Below are 17,265 nucleotides of genomic sequence, written 5' to 3'. Positions count from 1 at the left end.
AGAGGGTGAGGGGGGTCTATGCTGAGAGGTGAGGGGGGTCTGTGCTGAGAGGGTAGTGGGGTCTGTGGTGAGGGGGGTCTGTGCTGAGAGGGTGAGGGGGGTCTGTGCTGAGAGGGTGGGGGGTCTGTGCTGAGAGGTTACAGGGGTCTGTGCTGAGAGGGTGAGGGGGGTCTGTGCTGAGAGGGTAGTGGGGTCTGTGCTGAGAGGGTGAGGGGGGTCTGTGCTGAGAGGGTGAGGGGGTCTATGCTGAGAGGATGAGGGGGGTCTGTGCTGAGAGGGTAGTGGGGTCTGTGCTGAGAGGGTGAGGGGGGTATGTGCTCTTAGGGGGAGAGTTGTCTGTGCTATGAGGGGAGAGTGGTTCTGAGAGGGGGGAGGGGTTCTGTGATGTGAGGGGGGCAATATATGGTGCTGTAGTAAAAGATGGTAATGTCTAGATGCCCTTCGCGGACAGGACCCTGACGTCATCAGCTTCTGTCCAATGCCATTCATTCCCTACCATCCATGTGTGCATAGAGGGGGAATATAACCTTGTGGAGAGCGTAGCGAACCACCGAGGCCGAAGTCTGGCGAGCGCAGCGAGCCCGCGAGGGGACAAGTTTGTTCTTTAGGTGGCCTTTATGAGCAGGAAAGCTCTACCATAGTAAGATGGGCAGTAACTGGGTCAGTGTGTGTGCTATGGGGGCAATGAGTGAGCTAGGGTGGAAGTCAGTGTGCTGAGTGAGTGATTGCTGTGAGAGGGCAGTGGGTCAGTGTGTGTGCTATGAGGGGCAATGAGTGAGCACGGATGGATGTCAGTGTGCGGAGTGAATGATTGCTGTGAGAGGGCAGTGGGTCAGTGTGTGTGCTATGGGGGGCAATGAGTGAGCTGGGATGGAGGTCAGTGTGCTGAGTGAGTGATTGCTGTGAGAGGGCAGTGGGTCAGTGTGTGTGCTATGAGGGGCAATGAGTGAGCTGGGATGGAGGTCAGTGTGCTGAGTGATTGCTATGAGAGGGCAGTGGGTCAGTGTGTGTGCTATGGGGGGCAATGAGTGAGCTGGGATGGAGGTCAGCGTGCTGAGTGAGTGATTGCTGTGAGAGGGCAGTGGGTCAGTGTGTGTGCTATGAGGGGCAATGAGTGAGCGGGGATGGAGGTCAGTGTGCTGAGTGATTGCTGTCAGAGCGCAGTTGATCAGTGTGTGTGCTACGGGGGGCAATGAGAGAGCTGGGATGGAGGTCAGTGTGCTGAGCGAGTGATTGCTGTGAGAGGGCAGTGGGTCAGTGTGTGTGCTATGGGGGGCAATCAGTGAGCAGGGAGGGAGGTCAGTGTGCTGAGTGAATGATTGCTGTAAGAGGGTAGTGGGTCAGTGCGTGTGCTATGGGGGCAATGAGTGAGCGGGGATGGAGGTCAGTGTGCTGAGTGATTGCTGTGAGAGGGCAGTAGGTCAGTGTGTGTGCTATGGGGGGCAAAGAGTGAGCTGGGATGGAGGTCAGTGTGTGCTATGGCGGATAATGACTGAGCAGGGATGGAGGTCAGTGTGCTGAGTGAGTGATTGTTGTGAGAGGGCAGTGGGTCAGTGTGTGTGCTATAGGGTGCAATATGTGAACTGGGATGGAGGTCAGTGTGCTGAGTGAGTGATTGCTGTGAGAGGGCAGTGGGTCAGTGTCTGTGCTATGGGGGGCAATGAGTGAGCTGGGATGGAGGTCAGTGTACTGAGTGATTGCTGTAAGAGAGCAGTGGGTCAGTGTGTGTGCTATGGGGGATAATGAGTGAGCTGGGATGGAGGTCAGTGTGCTGAGTGAGTGATTGTTGTGAGAGGGCAGTGGGTCAGTGTGTGTGCTATAGGGTGCAATATGTGAACTGCGATGGAGGTCAGTGTGCTGAGTGAGTGATTGCTGTGAGAGGGCAGTGGGTCAGTGTCTGTGCTATGGGGGGCAATGAGTGAGCTGGGATGGAGGTCAGTGTACTGAGTGATTGCTGTGAGAGAGCACTGGGTCAGTGTGTGTGCTATGGGGGATAATGAGTGAGCTGGGATGGAGGTCAGTGTGCTGAGTGAGTGATTGCTGTGAGAGGACAGTGGGTCAGTGTGTGTGCTATGGGGGGCAATGAGTGAGCTGGGATGGAGGTCAGTGTGCTGAGTGAGTGATTGCTGTGAGAGGGCAGTGGGTCAGTGTGTGTGTTATGGGGGGCAATGAGTGAGCTGGGATGGAGGTCAGTGTATGTGCTATGGGGGGCAATGAGTGAGCTGGCATGGAGGTCAGTGTGTGTGCTATGGGGGGCAATGAGTGAGCTGGGATGGATGTCAGTGTGCTGAGTGAGTGATTGCTGTGAGAGGGCAGTGGGTCAGTGTGTGTGCTATGGGGGGCAATGAGTGAGTGGGGATGGAGGTCAGTGTGCTGAGTGATTGCTGTCAGAGCGCAGTTGATCAGTGTGTGTGCTACGGGGGGCAATGAGTGAGCTGGGATGGAGGTCAGTGTGCTGAGCGAGTGATTGCTGTGAGAGGGCAGTGGGTCAGTGTGTGTGCTATGGGGGGCAATCAGTGAGCAGGGATGGAGGTCAGTGTGCTGAGTGAATGATTGCTGTAAGAGGGTAGCGGGTCAGTGCGTGTGCTATGGGGGCAATGAGTGAGCGGGGATGGACGTCAGTGTGCTGAGTGATTGCTGTGAGAGGGCAGTGGGTCAGTGTGTGTGCTATGGGGGCAATGAGTGAGCGGGTATGGAGGTCAGTGTGCTGAGTGATTGCTGTGAGAGGGCAGTGGGTCAGTGTGTGCGCTATGGGGGGCAAAGAGTGAGGTGGGATGGAGGTCAGTGTGTGCTATGGGGGATAATGAGTGAGCAGGGATGGAGGTCAGTGTGCTGAGTGAGTGATTGCTGTGAGAGGGCAGTTGGTCAGTGTGTGTGCTATAGGGTGCAATATGTGAACTGGGATGGAGGTCAGTGTGCTGAGTGAGTGATTGCTATGAGAGGGCCGTGGGTCATTGTGTGTGCTATGGGGGGCAATGAGTGAGCTGGGATTGAGGTCAGTGTGCTGAGCGAGTGATTGCTGTGAGAAAGCAGTGGGTCAGTGTGTGTGCTATGGGGGATAATGAGTGAGCTGGGATGGAGGTCAGTGTGCTGAGTGAGTGATTGCTGTGAGATGGCAGTGGGTCAGTGTATGTGCTATGGGGTGCAATGAGTGAGCGGGGATGGAGGTCAGTGTGCTGAGTGATTGATGTGAGAGGGCAATGGGTCAGTGTGTGTGCTATGGGGGGCAATCAGTGAGCAGGGATGGAGGTAAGTGTGCTGAGTGAATGATTGCTGTGAGAGGGTTGTGGGTCAGAGCATGTGCTATGGGGGCAATGAGTGAGCGGGTATGGAGGTCAGTGTGCTGAGTGATTGCTGTGAGAGGGCAGTGGGTCAGTGTGTGCGCTATGGGGGGCAAAGAGTGAGGTGGGATGGAGGTCAGTGTGTGCTATGGGGGATAATGAGTGAGCAGGGATGGAGGTCAGTGTGCTGAGTGAGTGATTGCTGTGAGAGGGCCGTGGGTCATTGTGTGTGCTATGGGGGGCAATGAGTGAGCTGGGATGGAGGTCAGTGTGCTGAGTGATTGCTGTGAGAGGGCAGTGGGTCAGTGTGTGTGCTATAGGGTGCAATATGTGAGCTGGGATGGAGGTCAGTGTGCTGAGTGAGTGATTGCTGTGAGAGGGCCGTGGGTCATTGTGTGTGCTATGGGGGGCAATGAGTGAGCTGGGATGGAGGTCAGTGTGCTGAGTGATTGCTGTGAGAGGGCAGTGGGTCAGTGTGTGTGCTATGGGGGGCAATGAGTGAGCTGGGATGGAGGTCAGTGTGCTGAGCGAGTGATTGCTGTGAGAGGGCAGTGGGACAGTGTGTGTGCTATGGGGGGCAATCAGTGAGCAGGGATGGAGGTCACTGTGCTGAGTGAATGATTGCTGTGAGAGGGAAGTGGGTCAGTGTGTGTGCTATGGGGGTAATGAGTGAGCGGGGATGGAGGTCAGTGTGCTGAGTGATTGCTGTGAGAGGGCAGTGGGTCAGTGTGTGTGCTATGGGGGGCAATGAGTGAGCTGGGATGGAGGTCCGTGTGCTGAGTGAGTGATTGCTGTGAGAGGGCAATATATGGTGCTGTAGTAAAAGTTGGTAATGTCTAGATGCCCTTCGCGGACAGGACCCTAACGTCATCAGCTTCTGTCCAATGTCATTCATTCCCTACCATCCATGTGGGCATAGAGGGGGAATATAACCTTGTGGATAGCGTAGCGAGCCACCGAGGCCGAAGGTAGGTGGCCTTTATGAGCAGGAAAGCTCTACCATAGTAAGATCGGCTGTAACTGGGTCAGTATGTGTGCTATTCGGGGCAATGAGTTAGCTAGGATGGAAGCAAGTGTGCTGAGTGAGTAATTGCTGTGAGAGGGCAGTGGGACAGTGTGTGTGCTATGGGGGGCAATGAGTGAGCTGGGATGGAGGTCAGTGTGCTGAGTGATTGCTGTGAGAGAGCAGTGGGTCAGTGTGTGTGCTATGGGGGATAATGAGTGAGCTGGGAAGGAGGTCAGTGTGCTGAGTGAGTGATTGCTGTGAGAGGGCAGTGGGTCAGTGTGTGTGCTATGAGGGACTATGAGAGAGCTGGGATGGAGGTCAGTGTGCTGAGTGATTGCTATGAGAGGGCAGTGGGTCAGTGTGTGTGCTATGGGGGGCAATCAGTGAGCAGGGATGGAGGTCAGTGTGCTGAGTGAGTGATTGCTGTGAGAGGGCAGTGGGTCAGTGTGTGTGCTTCTAGTGGGCAATGAGTGAGCTGGGATGGAGGTCAGTGTGCTGAGTGAGTGATTGCTGTGAGAGGGCAGTGGGTCAGTGTGTGTGCTATGGGGGGCAATCAGTGAGCAGCGATGGAGGTCAGTGTGCTGAGTGACTGATTGCTGTGAGAGGGCAGTGGGTCAGTGTGTGTGCTATGGGGGCAAAGAGTGAGCTGGGATGGAGGTCAGTGTGCTGAGTGAGTGTTTGCTGTGAGAGGGCAGTGGGTCAGTGTGTGTGCTATGGGGGGCAATGAGTGAGCTGGGATGGAGTTCAGTGTGCTGAGTGATTGCTGTGAGAGGGCAGTGGGTCAGTGTGTGTGCTATGGGGGGCAATGAATGAGCTGGGATGGAGGTCAGTGTGCCTATCGAGTGATTGCTGTGAGAGGGCAGTGGGTCAGTGTGTGTGCTATGGGGGACAATCAGTGAGCAGGGATGGAGGTCAGTGTGCTGAGTGAGTGATTACTGAGAGAGGGCAGTCGGTCAGTGTGTGTGCTATGGGGGCAACGAGTGAGCTGGGATGGAGGTCAGTGTGTGTGCTATGGGGGCAATGAATGAGCTGGGATGGAGGTCAGTGTGCCTATCGAGTGATTGCTGTGAGAGGGCAGTGGGTCAGTATGTGTGCTATGGGGGCAACGAGTGAGCTGGGATGGAGGTCAGTGTGTGTGCTATGGGGGGCAATGAGTGAGCAGGGATGGAGGTTAGTGTGCTGAGTGAATGATTACTGAGAGAGGGTAGTGTGTCAGTGTGTGTGCTATGGGGGCAAAGAGTGAGCTGGGATGGAGGTCAGTGTGTGTGCTATGGGGGGCAATGAGTGAGCGGGGATGGAGGTCAGTGTGCTGAGTGATTGCTGTCAGAGCGCAGTTGATCAGTGTGTGTGCTACGGGGGGCAATGAGAGAGCTGGGATGGAGGTCAGTGTGCTGAGCGAGTGATTGCTGTGAGAGGGCAGTGGGTCAGTGTGTGTGCTATGGGGGGCAATCAGTGAGCAGGGAGGGAGGTCAGTGTGCTGAGTGAATGATTGCTGTAAGAGGGTAGTGGGTCAGTGCGTGTGCTATGGGGGCAATGAGTGAGCGGGGATGGAGGTCAGTGTGCTGAGTGAGTGATTGCTGTGAGAGGGCAGTGGGTCAGTGTGATAAGGATAGGACTGGCAGTGAGACCTAATAGAGGGGGCAATCAACAGGGCCAAACTTGGAAAAGCTTAGCAATAGCTAGCGAAGATTAAGTGTATTGTAAATACATAGGCATATATTTACTAAGGTGAGAGTTTTTAGAAGTGGATATGTTGCCGGTAGCAACCGATCAGATTCTAGCTATTATGTTTTAAAAAGTGCTAGTTACATGTTAAGTAGATTCTGATTGGTTGCTATGGGCAATATCTCCACTTCTAAAAACTCTCACTTTAGTAAATATACCCCTTAGGCTAAGTTTCAAGACCGCGGTGGACCTTTCCTTCAGGATTCTGTACAGCGTCATGAGTTGGAATGAAAATGTAATGCTATGGATTGTTTGAGGGAGGGGGGCCCCAAAACTGGTATTTTGCCCAGGGCCCCATGAGGTCTAAATCCGGCTCTAAAAAGACCACACACTGATCACTGCTACACACACCACACGCTGATCACTGCTACACACACCACACGCTGATCACTGCTACACACACCACACGCTGATCACTGCTACACACACCACACGCTGATCACTGCTACACACACCACACGCTGATCACTGCTACACACACCACACGCTGATCACTGCTACACACACCACACGCTGATCACTGCTACACACACCACACGCTGATCACTGCTACACACACCACACGCTGATCTCTGCTACACACACCACACGCTGATCACTGCTACATACACCACACGCTGCTCACTGCTACACACACACCACGCTGATCTCTGCTACACACACCACACGCTGATCACTGCTACATACACCACACGCTGCTCACTGCTACACACACACCACGCTGATCACTGCTACACACACCACACGCTGATCACTGCTACACACACTACACGCTGATCACTGCTACACACACCACACGCTGATCACTGCTACACACACTACACGCTGATCACTGCTACACACACCACACGCTGATCACTGCTACACACACCACACACTGATCACTGCTACACACACCACACGCTGATCACTGCTACACACACCACACGCTGATCACTGCTACACACACCACACGCCGATCACTGCTACACACACCACACGCCGATCTCTGCTACACACACCACACGCTGATCACTGCTACACACACCACACGCTGATCACTGCTACACACACCACACGCTGATCACTGTACACACACCACACGCTGATCACTGCTACACACACCACACGCTGATCACTGCTACACACACCACACGCTGATCACTGCTACACACACCACACGCTGATCACTGCTACACACACCACACGCTGATCACTGCTACACACACCACACTCTGATCACTGCTACACACACCACACGCTGATCACTGCTACACACACCACACTCTGATCACTGCTACACACACCACACGCTGATCACTGCTACACACACCACACGCTGATCTCTGCTACACACACACCACACACTGATCACTGCTACACAGACCTCCCGCTGATCACTGCTACACGCACCACACGCTGATCACTGCTACACACACCACACGCTGATAACTGCTACACACACCACACGCTGATCACTGCTACACACACCTCACGCCGATCATTGCTACACACACTACACGCTGATCACTGCTACACACACCACACGCTGATCACTGCTACACACACCACACGCTGATCACTGCTACACACACCACACACTGATCTCTGCTACACACACCACACGCTGATCACTGCTACACACACCACACGCTGATCACTGCTACACACACCACACGCTGATCACTGCTACACACACACCACACGCTGATCACTGCTACACACACCACACGCTGATCACTGCTACACACACCACACGCCGATCATTGCTACACACACTACACGCTGATCACTGCTACACACACCACACGCTGATCACTGCTACACACACCACACGCTGATCACTGCTACACACACCACACGCTGATCACTGCTACACACACCACACGCTGATCACTGCTACACACACCACACGCTGATCACTGCTACACACACCACACGCTGATCACTGCTACACACACCACACGCTGATCACTGCTACACACACCACACGCTGATCACTGCTACACGCACCACACGCTGATCACTGCTACACACACCACACGCTGATCACTGCTACACACACCACACGCTGATCACTGATACACACACCACACGCTGATCACTGCTACACACACCACACACTGATCACTGCTACACACACCACACGCTGATCACTGCTACACACACCACACGCTGATCTCTGCTACACACACCACACGCTGATCTCTGCTACACACACCACACGCTGATCACTGCTACACACACCACACGCTGATCACTGCTACACACACCACACGCTGATCTCTGCTACACACACCACACGCTGATCACTGCTACACACACACCACACGCTGATCTCTGCTACACACACCACACGCTGATCACTGCTACACACACCACACGCTGATCACTGCTACACACACCGCACGCTGATCTCTGCTACACACACCACACGCTGATCTCTGCTACACACACCACACGCTGATCACTGCTACACACTCCACACGCTGATCACTGCTACACACACCACACGCTGATCTCTGCTACACACACCACACGCTGATCACTGCTACACACACCACACGCTGATCACTGCTACACACACCACACGCTGATCACTGCTACACACACCACACGCTGAACACTGCTACACACACTACACGCTGAACACTGCTACACACACTACACGCTGAACACTGCTACACAGACCACACGCTGATACACTGCTACACACACACCACACGCTGATCTCTGCTACACACACCACACGCTGATCACTGCTACACACACCACACGCTGATCACTGCTACACACACCACACGCTGATCACTGCTACACACACCACACGCTGATCTCTGCTACACACACCACACGCTGATCTCTGCTACACACACCACACGCTGATCTCTGCTACACACACCACACGCTGATCACTGCTACACACACCATAACGCTATAACGTCAGCCACCCAGCTATAGCACCAGCCTCCCTGCTATAGTGTCATCCTCCCAACTATAGCGTCATCCTCCTAGCTGGCTCAGCCTGGTGCTGGTTATTGAAACATACTGGAAACCATGCACCGTTTTGTCCCCTTATTTTTCAATACCACCCTAGGCCGGTCCAGGGCTGGTTATGGATTTGTGGGGAGACCCCACACTTTTTTCTCCCCTCTAGTTTTAACCATTTATTTACTTTTGCCACTAGCAAAGCTTCACCTCAGCAGCCACAGTATAGAGCTTTGAAAGCTGTTGGGTATCAACACTGGCATAACTGATGCGTAGTAAATGCTGGTTATTTAGACTGCAAACCGACATCAATAGTCGTCGACAACCAATTGCTATAAAAAGAAAAATCAAAAGCCGACGTTTAGTAAATGTATCGGCTTACCATCTGACATGACTCCATTCATGGGGACACTGATGAAAGAGGAAACAGTGAGATTGATTTTGATGGAGACGGTGAGATTGGAGTCCAGTACTGATACTTTATATGTTCCACTGTCTGTCATCTTCAGGTGTTGGATTATGAGAGACCCATTATCGGGAATAACACTCATGCGTTTCTCAAAGCCACTTGGTGGGAATGTTTTGATGTCTGTACCCTCTTTGGAGGAATTCAGCGATTGTATGGTGCAAATAACCAACGGGAAAGGTTTTGGATGGCTGAGGAGCTCCCATCTAATTTGAAGCCACTGTATTTTTTCCTTACGTACTTCATAGGACACAGCCAGCATGGTGGAACCATTTTCATATCCTGTCACTTGGGATTGAGCAGCAAAAATATTCAGAGCTCCATTTGAACCTGGAATAGAAAACACTGTCATCATCTGAAGAGTACAAAGAGTTTCTAGCAAAACACGAGCACTGTATGGCGCACTGAGAATGGTCAAAACTACAACAATCGCCTTTTCTTACCCCCAAATACCTGTCCCATCCATACAGCCCCCCAAATACCTGTCCCATCCATACAGCCCCTCAAACACATGCCCCATCCATACAGCCCCTCAAATACCTGTCCCATCCATACAGCCCCCCAAACACATGTCCCATCCATACAGCCCCTCAAATACCTGTCCCCTCCATACAATCTCTCAAATACCTGTCCATCCATACAGCTCCCCAAAATACCTGACCCAGTACTTTATCCCCATTTTCCAACACTTTTTACATTTTCACCCCAAAAATGACATGTCATTATTAGGGGGAATTAAGCTATTTATTCTCCCTAATTAGTCATTAGGGGAAGGTTTCCAAAGTTTTCTGAACTATGGACCTCATTCAGAGTCGGTCGAAGCGGCCGCACGGTCGTACGCCACTGATGTTCGCTATACTGCGCATGCGTAAAGTTCGCAATGCGCGTGCGCAAACTAGCCGCTACGATCAGAAATTTCTCTCTCCTTGAACACAGCCAAGTCGGTAGTTTGAGTGACAGATTTAGGCGTTTGTGGGTGGTAACAGGGGAAGGTGCTTGAAAACGGGGGAGTGGAGATCTGAACGCAGGCGTGCCTCATTATGCGAACGGCGTTTTATGGGAGTGCATAATTAACAAATAGCGTCATAGCACATGTGACATGGGAGGTTTTACACTGACATGATCGTAGAGCTTAAGACAGGGTATGGTCAACCTTACGCTCTACGACCAGCTCCGATGGTTCCCGATGGTCTCGATTAATCCTTATATGCCCGGAGATGACGTGCAATGCGCACGAGAAGGGGGCGTATTTTTTTAATTCCGGCCGCTTCATCCCCTTGGTTGGCCAGCTACCGATCCGAACTTAGGGACGCAACTTGCGAGGGAATCATTTGCATATCCGGCCCCTTTTCCCATACGACCGTGCGGCCGCTTCAACCGACTCTGAATGAGGTCCTAAGTCCCCACATTTTTCGCCGATAATTGGGATTTTGCCCATTTTTTCAACTGCCTGTGAGGTGGTGAAACCTCTTTGCCAGTTTCTGCCTATGGAGTTGTTGCACATGTGAACACTCTGGGAATTGAATAGCGCGATACACTGGTATGCGCGAAAAGGTCGCATCGGCTAATGCTATTCACCAAATGCGACATATCGCACCTAATTGGTAAGGGGTAAATTTACTAATCGTCGGGTTGGCCATCGTTTAGAAACCAATGGGCATCACCAACAGCTTTGGGGGCAAAAATACAGGATGTGCAAGGCAACGGATCTTATGCTGTTTGTACGTCGTCGTCATTGTGCATCAGTGTCTACACCCCGATCCCGCCACAATTCCAGCAGCAAAAATGTGCAAGACTGATGGGGCAAAGCTCAGCCATTGACCCAAGTAGGATTTTAAAGAATATACCGCAAAAATAAAAAAAGCTATTTGGAGGACGTCCCCAAATTGCATGGGAGTATTCTGGCCAATCAGAGTGGTTCCCTTCTTGTCTATGGTGGTGACCGTGAATCACCCGCCAATGGCAATGGGCTCATTATGGGCAGGTTGTACACAGAAAAATGCGGTAAAACCCCTGAATATGCAGTTTTCCCATATGTACTAAGCCCCGGAATGCATCGTCCCGGTGGGTAGAGCCATCTTCAGGTTGCGTTTCCCAATAAAAGCCTATAGGCTTCTTTTTGGGCTGCTCCCCCTGAGAAGTATCTCTCCCATCTCCCTCCGCCGCGGCGCACATCCTTCTGCGCATGTACAGAAGGACGCCAGAGGGACTGGTAAACCCAGAAGTCCCTCTATCCGGGGGCATCATAAAGGCCAGATCTTATTGGGAGAGCTGTACTTTGCTATGTACATCACATTTCTAGGTACATACTGTGGTAATTATGGCGGTATGCACCATAAGTGGTAGGATGTGCCGCACTACGAATGCGATGCTTAGTACATACCGCCCTGTAGGAGAAGTGCAGTGTTGTGTCATACTGTACGATTTTGTATTTGGGAAAGTTTGTGAGATGTCTATATGGACTGAAAGGGGACTGTCCCAAAAGATTTAAGTGAGTAATAAAGTGGTTAATGAGGGGTCTTGGGGGGGGGGCATTTTTTTACAATGGTGTTTGCACTGTGTCATTGTCATTTTAAATTACATTACGTCTCAGTCTGGGTGTCGTATTTTACTGGGGGTGTTGCTGCCCTTCAGCCCCTAGGTAAAACCCACCACTGCTACTTACTTACAGGACTTTCAGAGAACTCAGTGGACCGTCAATTATAACTGTAGATGTACTTGTATTATAGTACTTTGTATCTTTTGTGAAGCATAACTTATAGGAGGAAATGCACAGGAACATTATAGGGGCACCCGCCCAGCCATCGCCTGCTGTGTAAGATGGGCTGAGAGGGTGGAGGGGAGCGAAGACTTGGGGGAAGCCCCCATACAGGAAATGTTTCCAAAGTATATCACCACTTATTATTTATGCAAATCTTCCATGTGTGTGGGGAGCAGTGCGGGTATTGCAGTCATCCTTTGTTCATTTACTTTTATGAAGCATTTCTGTATTTTTGGGTGATGAATGATCGGATTTTTCTTTGACTATTTCACTTGTACCTTTGTCTTGAATATTTGTCTATAGAAAAGCTAATTGTGATAGTTTGGGAGGGGATCACAAGTGATGTAAGACCAGTAAGGCAATGGATTTACTCTGTGCCAGACAGAACCTTCTGCTTTATATACAGTATATCTATCTCCTGTAAAGAAAACAAGGGGGAGTTCATAGTGTACCACAGCAATGAGCAGACAGTAATCTCATTACAGCCAAATGAAAAAGAAATGTTATTAATAAGCTGATCTGATATCTCCAACACATCATAAAAATGTAAAATCTTTGATTGCAGCAACCTCACTGCTCTATCCAGGGTAATGTGGTACAGTATGTGACCAGACCACATTATTTAAATAAAAATAGTCATCATAAAATATCTATCTATCTATCTATCTATCTATCTATCTATCTATCTATCTATCTATCTATCTCATATCTATCTATCTCATATCTATCTATCTATCTATCTATCTATCTATCTATCTATCTATCTATCTATCTCATATCTATCTATCTCATATCTATCTATCTATCTATCTATCTATCTATCTATCTATCTATCTATCTATCTATCTATCTCATATCTATCTATCTATCTATCTCATATCTATCTATCTATCTATCTATCTATCTATCTATCTATCTATCTATCTAAAACCAGATGTGGCTTTTCCTAAACTGCACAGCGCATACGTCAAATAGCCAATGAAGCTTCTGTTGTGCCGTCTGCTGATTGGCTGACGGAACCTGTCAATCATTACTTTATACAGTAGTAGTGAACTGCGTTTTGTCATTAATGCAGGATTAAATAAAGAATTAAACCACTTGGTGTGTGTTACATATCAGCATTGGCCAGAAGACACAAGCCCAGTATTAAATAAAGACAGAACAATTCAGGTTCTATATTCTTAACAGGGATGAGCAGGTTCTGTTCCCTGAGAACTAAACCCGCCCGAACTACGGGGATCCGAGGCAGGTCCAAGCCGGCTCGGGTTTTCTCGCCTGACTCGGATCTGAAAACGAGGCAAAACGTCATCATCCCGCTGTCAGATTCTCGTGGGTTTTGGATCCTATAAAGGTCCCGTGATCGCCGCCATTTTTCATTCTGGCTGTGGAGAGTGCATAGGGAAGGAGTCGGGATCTATTGGTGACACTGACCATAGAGGCTGTCTGGATACTGTTGTCCATATAGGGGCTGGCTGGCTACTGTAGTCCATATAGTGACTGGATGGTTACTGTTGTCCATATAGGGGATGGCTGGCTACTGTTGTCCATATAGGGGCTGGCAGGCTACTGTTGTCCATATAGTGATTGGATGGCTACTGTTGTCCATATAGGGGCTATCTGGCTACTGTTGTTCATATAGTGGGTGGATGGCTACTGTTGTCCATATAAGGGCTGGCTGGCTACTGTTGTCCATATAGGGTCTGGCTGGCTACTGTTGTTCATAAGGGCTGGCTGGCTACTGTTATCCATATAGTGGCTGGCTGGCTACTGTTGTCCATATAGGGACTGGCTGGCTACTGTTATCCATATAGGGGCTGGCTGGCTACTGTTATCCATATATGGGCTGGCTACTGTTGTCCATATAGGGGCTGGTTGGCTACTGTTCTCCTTATAGGGACTGTCTGGCTACTGTTGTCCATATAGGGGCTGGCTGGCTACTGATATCCATATAGGGGCTGGCTGGCTACTGTTATCCATATAGGGGCTGGCTGGCTACTGTTGTCCATATATGGGCTGGCTGGCTACTGTTGTCCATATAGGGGCTGGCTGGCTACTGTTGTCCATATAACGGCTGGCTTGCTACTGTTGTCCATATAGGGTCTGGATGGCTACCGTTGTCCATATAGGGGCTGGCTGTCTACTGTTGTCCATATAGGGGCTGGCTGGCTACTGTTGTCCATATAGGGGCAGGCTGGCTACTGTTGTCCATATAGGGGCTGGCTGGCTACTGTTGTCCATATAGGGGCTGGCTGTAGTGCTGTGTTTTCCAGGGGGTGCTCTGTCCTTCAGGGGTGCTCTTCACCCACCTCCAGTGTGAATTTTATTTTTTTTCTATGTGCGTGTTAGCCACATTTATCAGCAACGTAGGTGTGCAGGGATGCTGTGCTGCCTGTGTCGTTTAGCAAGAGGCTGTTGCCTCTTTCGGGTGCTCTAAATAAATAATTAATAAATCAATGTGGTTTTTTTTCTGTGTGTGTGTGCGTGTTAGCCATGGCATCACAAAACGCCTCTGCTGAGATTTGCATAAACATTTTCAAAGGTGAAAATAGAGGATATGATTTAAAAAATGGAATAAAGCAGCTAAAACTGTATTCTCTGATATAGGCCCTCATTCAGAGCCGCTCGCTAGCGGCCGTACGCTCGTTCCGAGCGATGTTCGCACATCTGCGCATGCGTACGGTTTTTAGTACGCATGCGCGAACCAATCAGTGCGGCCGAAAATCGTTTGTATGCTATATAGCGAGTGCCTGCTATTTTGAGTGACAGAATGAGGCGTATGTGGGTGGTAACAGGGGGAGGTGCTTGTAAACGGGGGAGTGGAATTCGAACACAGGCGTGCTTAAAGGTCAAAACGGGCGTTTTAAGGGAGTGCATAATTAATACAGCAGCGTCATTGACCACGTCACTGGGTTATTTTTAACTCAGAACTGCTCGCAAAATAGCGGTTGAAAAAACCAACCACAAGAAGAGCGAGCAGTTCATACGCTGTACGATGTACTCGATTAATCTAATAAATAGCGGACATGACGTATGGTGCGAGCGGCCAGGGGGCGTTTTTAACAAATAAACGAGCGTATGTTTTGCTCGCTCGTTCAGACTTAGAGGTGTGAACAGACTGCAATTTGTGAACGGATCATTTGAATAGCCACCCCTTGTTTTTGAACGAACGACCGCAAATAGCGAACGGCTCTGAATGAGGGCCATAGTGTCCCTACTCCCAGTCCCTACCTATGGCCCCTCTACCTGAATTTCAGAGAGTCAGAGGGGAAACTCCATGCAACTGTATTCCAGAGTGCAGCTGCTCCTCCTGTAGCCCAGGTCAGATGATGTGTAGGGGGTGTGGTGATGATATGGACTAAAATGGAGCTCACATCCACTAAAGTGTACAATGAATCCCCAATCTAACAGGGAGCACAGCTGTAATTTATACACAATACGGGATGGCAGGGCTGTAACTAGGGTAGTGTAACCAGGGCAGGGGTGCTGTTCAGGCCTGTCAGTTTTCCTGTTTACTATCGTTCTCACTTGTAGCTTCCTCTTCTTTTATCCTCAGCATCTCCTGGCCTCCCCTATCTCTTCCCTGGCCCTTCCCCATGAGGCCATGGCCTTCTCTCAGGTGCACTATAGTATGTCCCTTATTATCCCCAGCATCTCCTGGCCTCCCCTATCCCTTCCCTGGCCCTTCCCCATGAGGCCATGGCCCTCTCTCAGGTGCACTATATTATGTCCCTATTTATCCACAGCATCTCCTGGCCTCCGCTATCTCTTCCCTGGCCCTTCCCCATGAGGCCATGGCCCTCTCTCAGGTGCACTATATTATGTCCCTATTTATCCCCAGCATCTCCTGGCCTCCGCTATCTCTTCCCTGGCCCTTCCCCATGAGACCATGGCCCTCTCTCAGGTGCACTATATTATGTCCCTATTTATCCCCAGCATCTCCTGGCCTCCCCTATCCCTTCCCTGACCCTTCCCCATGAGGCCATGGCCCTCTCTCAGGTGCACTATATTATGTCCCTATTTATCCCCAGCATCTCCTGGCCTCCCCTATCTCTTCCCTTGCCCTTCCCCATGAGGCCATGGCCCTCTCTCAGGTGCACTATATTATGTCCCTATTTATCCCCAGCATCTTCTGGCCTCCCCTATCTCTTCCCTGGCCCTTCCCCATGAGGCCATGGCCTTCTCTCAGGTGCACTATAGTATGTCCCTTATTATCCCCAGCATCTCCTGGCCTCCCCTATCCCTTCCCTGGCCCTTCCCCATGAGGCCATGGCCCTCTCTCAGGTGCACTATATTATGTCCCTATTTATCCCCAGCATCTCCTGGCCTCCGCTATCTCTTCCCTGGCCCTTCCCCATGAGACCATGGCCCTCTCTCAGGTGCACTATATTATGTCCCTATTTATCCCCAGCATCTCCTGGCCTCCCCTATCCCTTCCCTGACCCTTCCCCATGAGGCCATGGCCCTCTCTCAGGTGCACTATATTATGTCCCTATTTATCCCCAGCATCTCCTGGCCTCCCCTATCTCTTCCCTGGCCCTTCCCCATGAGGCCATGGCCCTCTCTCAGGTGACTATAGTATGTCCCTTATTATCCCCAGCATCTCCTGGCCTCCCCTATCCCTTCCCTGGCCCTTCCCCATGAGGCCATGGCCCTCTCTCAGGTGCACTATATTATGTCCCTATTTATCCCCAGCATCTCCTGGCCCCTATCTCTCCCTGGCCCTTCCCCATGAGGCCATGGCCCTCTTTCAGGTGCACTATATTATGTCCCTATTTATCCCCAGCATCTCCTGACCTCCGCTATCTCTTCCCTGACCCTTCCCCATGAGGCCATGGCCCTCTCTCAGGTGCACTATATTATGTCCCTATTTATCCCCAGCATCTCCTGGCCTCCGCTATCTCTTCCCTGGCCCTTCCCCATGAGGCCATGGCTCTCTCTCAGGTGCACTATATTATGTCCCTATTTATCCCCAGCATCTCCTGGCCTCCCCTATCTCTTCCCTGGCCCTTCCCCATGAGGCCTTGGCCCTCTCTCAGGTGCACTATATTGTGTCCCTATT

General features: G+C 50.9%; 1 protein-coding gene across 1 annotated transcript in view; it reads right to left on the bottom strand.

Annotated features, from left to right (window-relative positions):
* Nucleotides 1-9,800, bottom strand: part of LOC148477425 (uncharacterized) — a 29,977-nt gene extending 20,177 nt beyond the window's left edge. Inside the window, exon 1 of the mRNA XM_088456767.1 lies at nt 9,362-9,800. Within this exon, the coding sequence (XP_088312893.1) occupies nt 9,362-9,800 (439 nt within the window). The remainder of the gene's footprint in view (nt 1-9,361) is intronic.
* Nucleotides 9,801-17,265: the final 7,465 nt, after the last annotated feature.

Source organism: Taudactylus pleione, unplaced genomic scaffold, assembly GCF_031769625.1.
Source record: "Taudactylus pleione unplaced genomic scaffold, aTauple2 ptg000715l, whole genome shotgun sequence".
NCBI lineage: Eukaryota > Metazoa > Chordata > Amphibia > Anura > Myobatrachidae > Taudactylus > Taudactylus pleione.
This window is presented reverse-complemented; position numbering and strand designations above follow the sequence as displayed.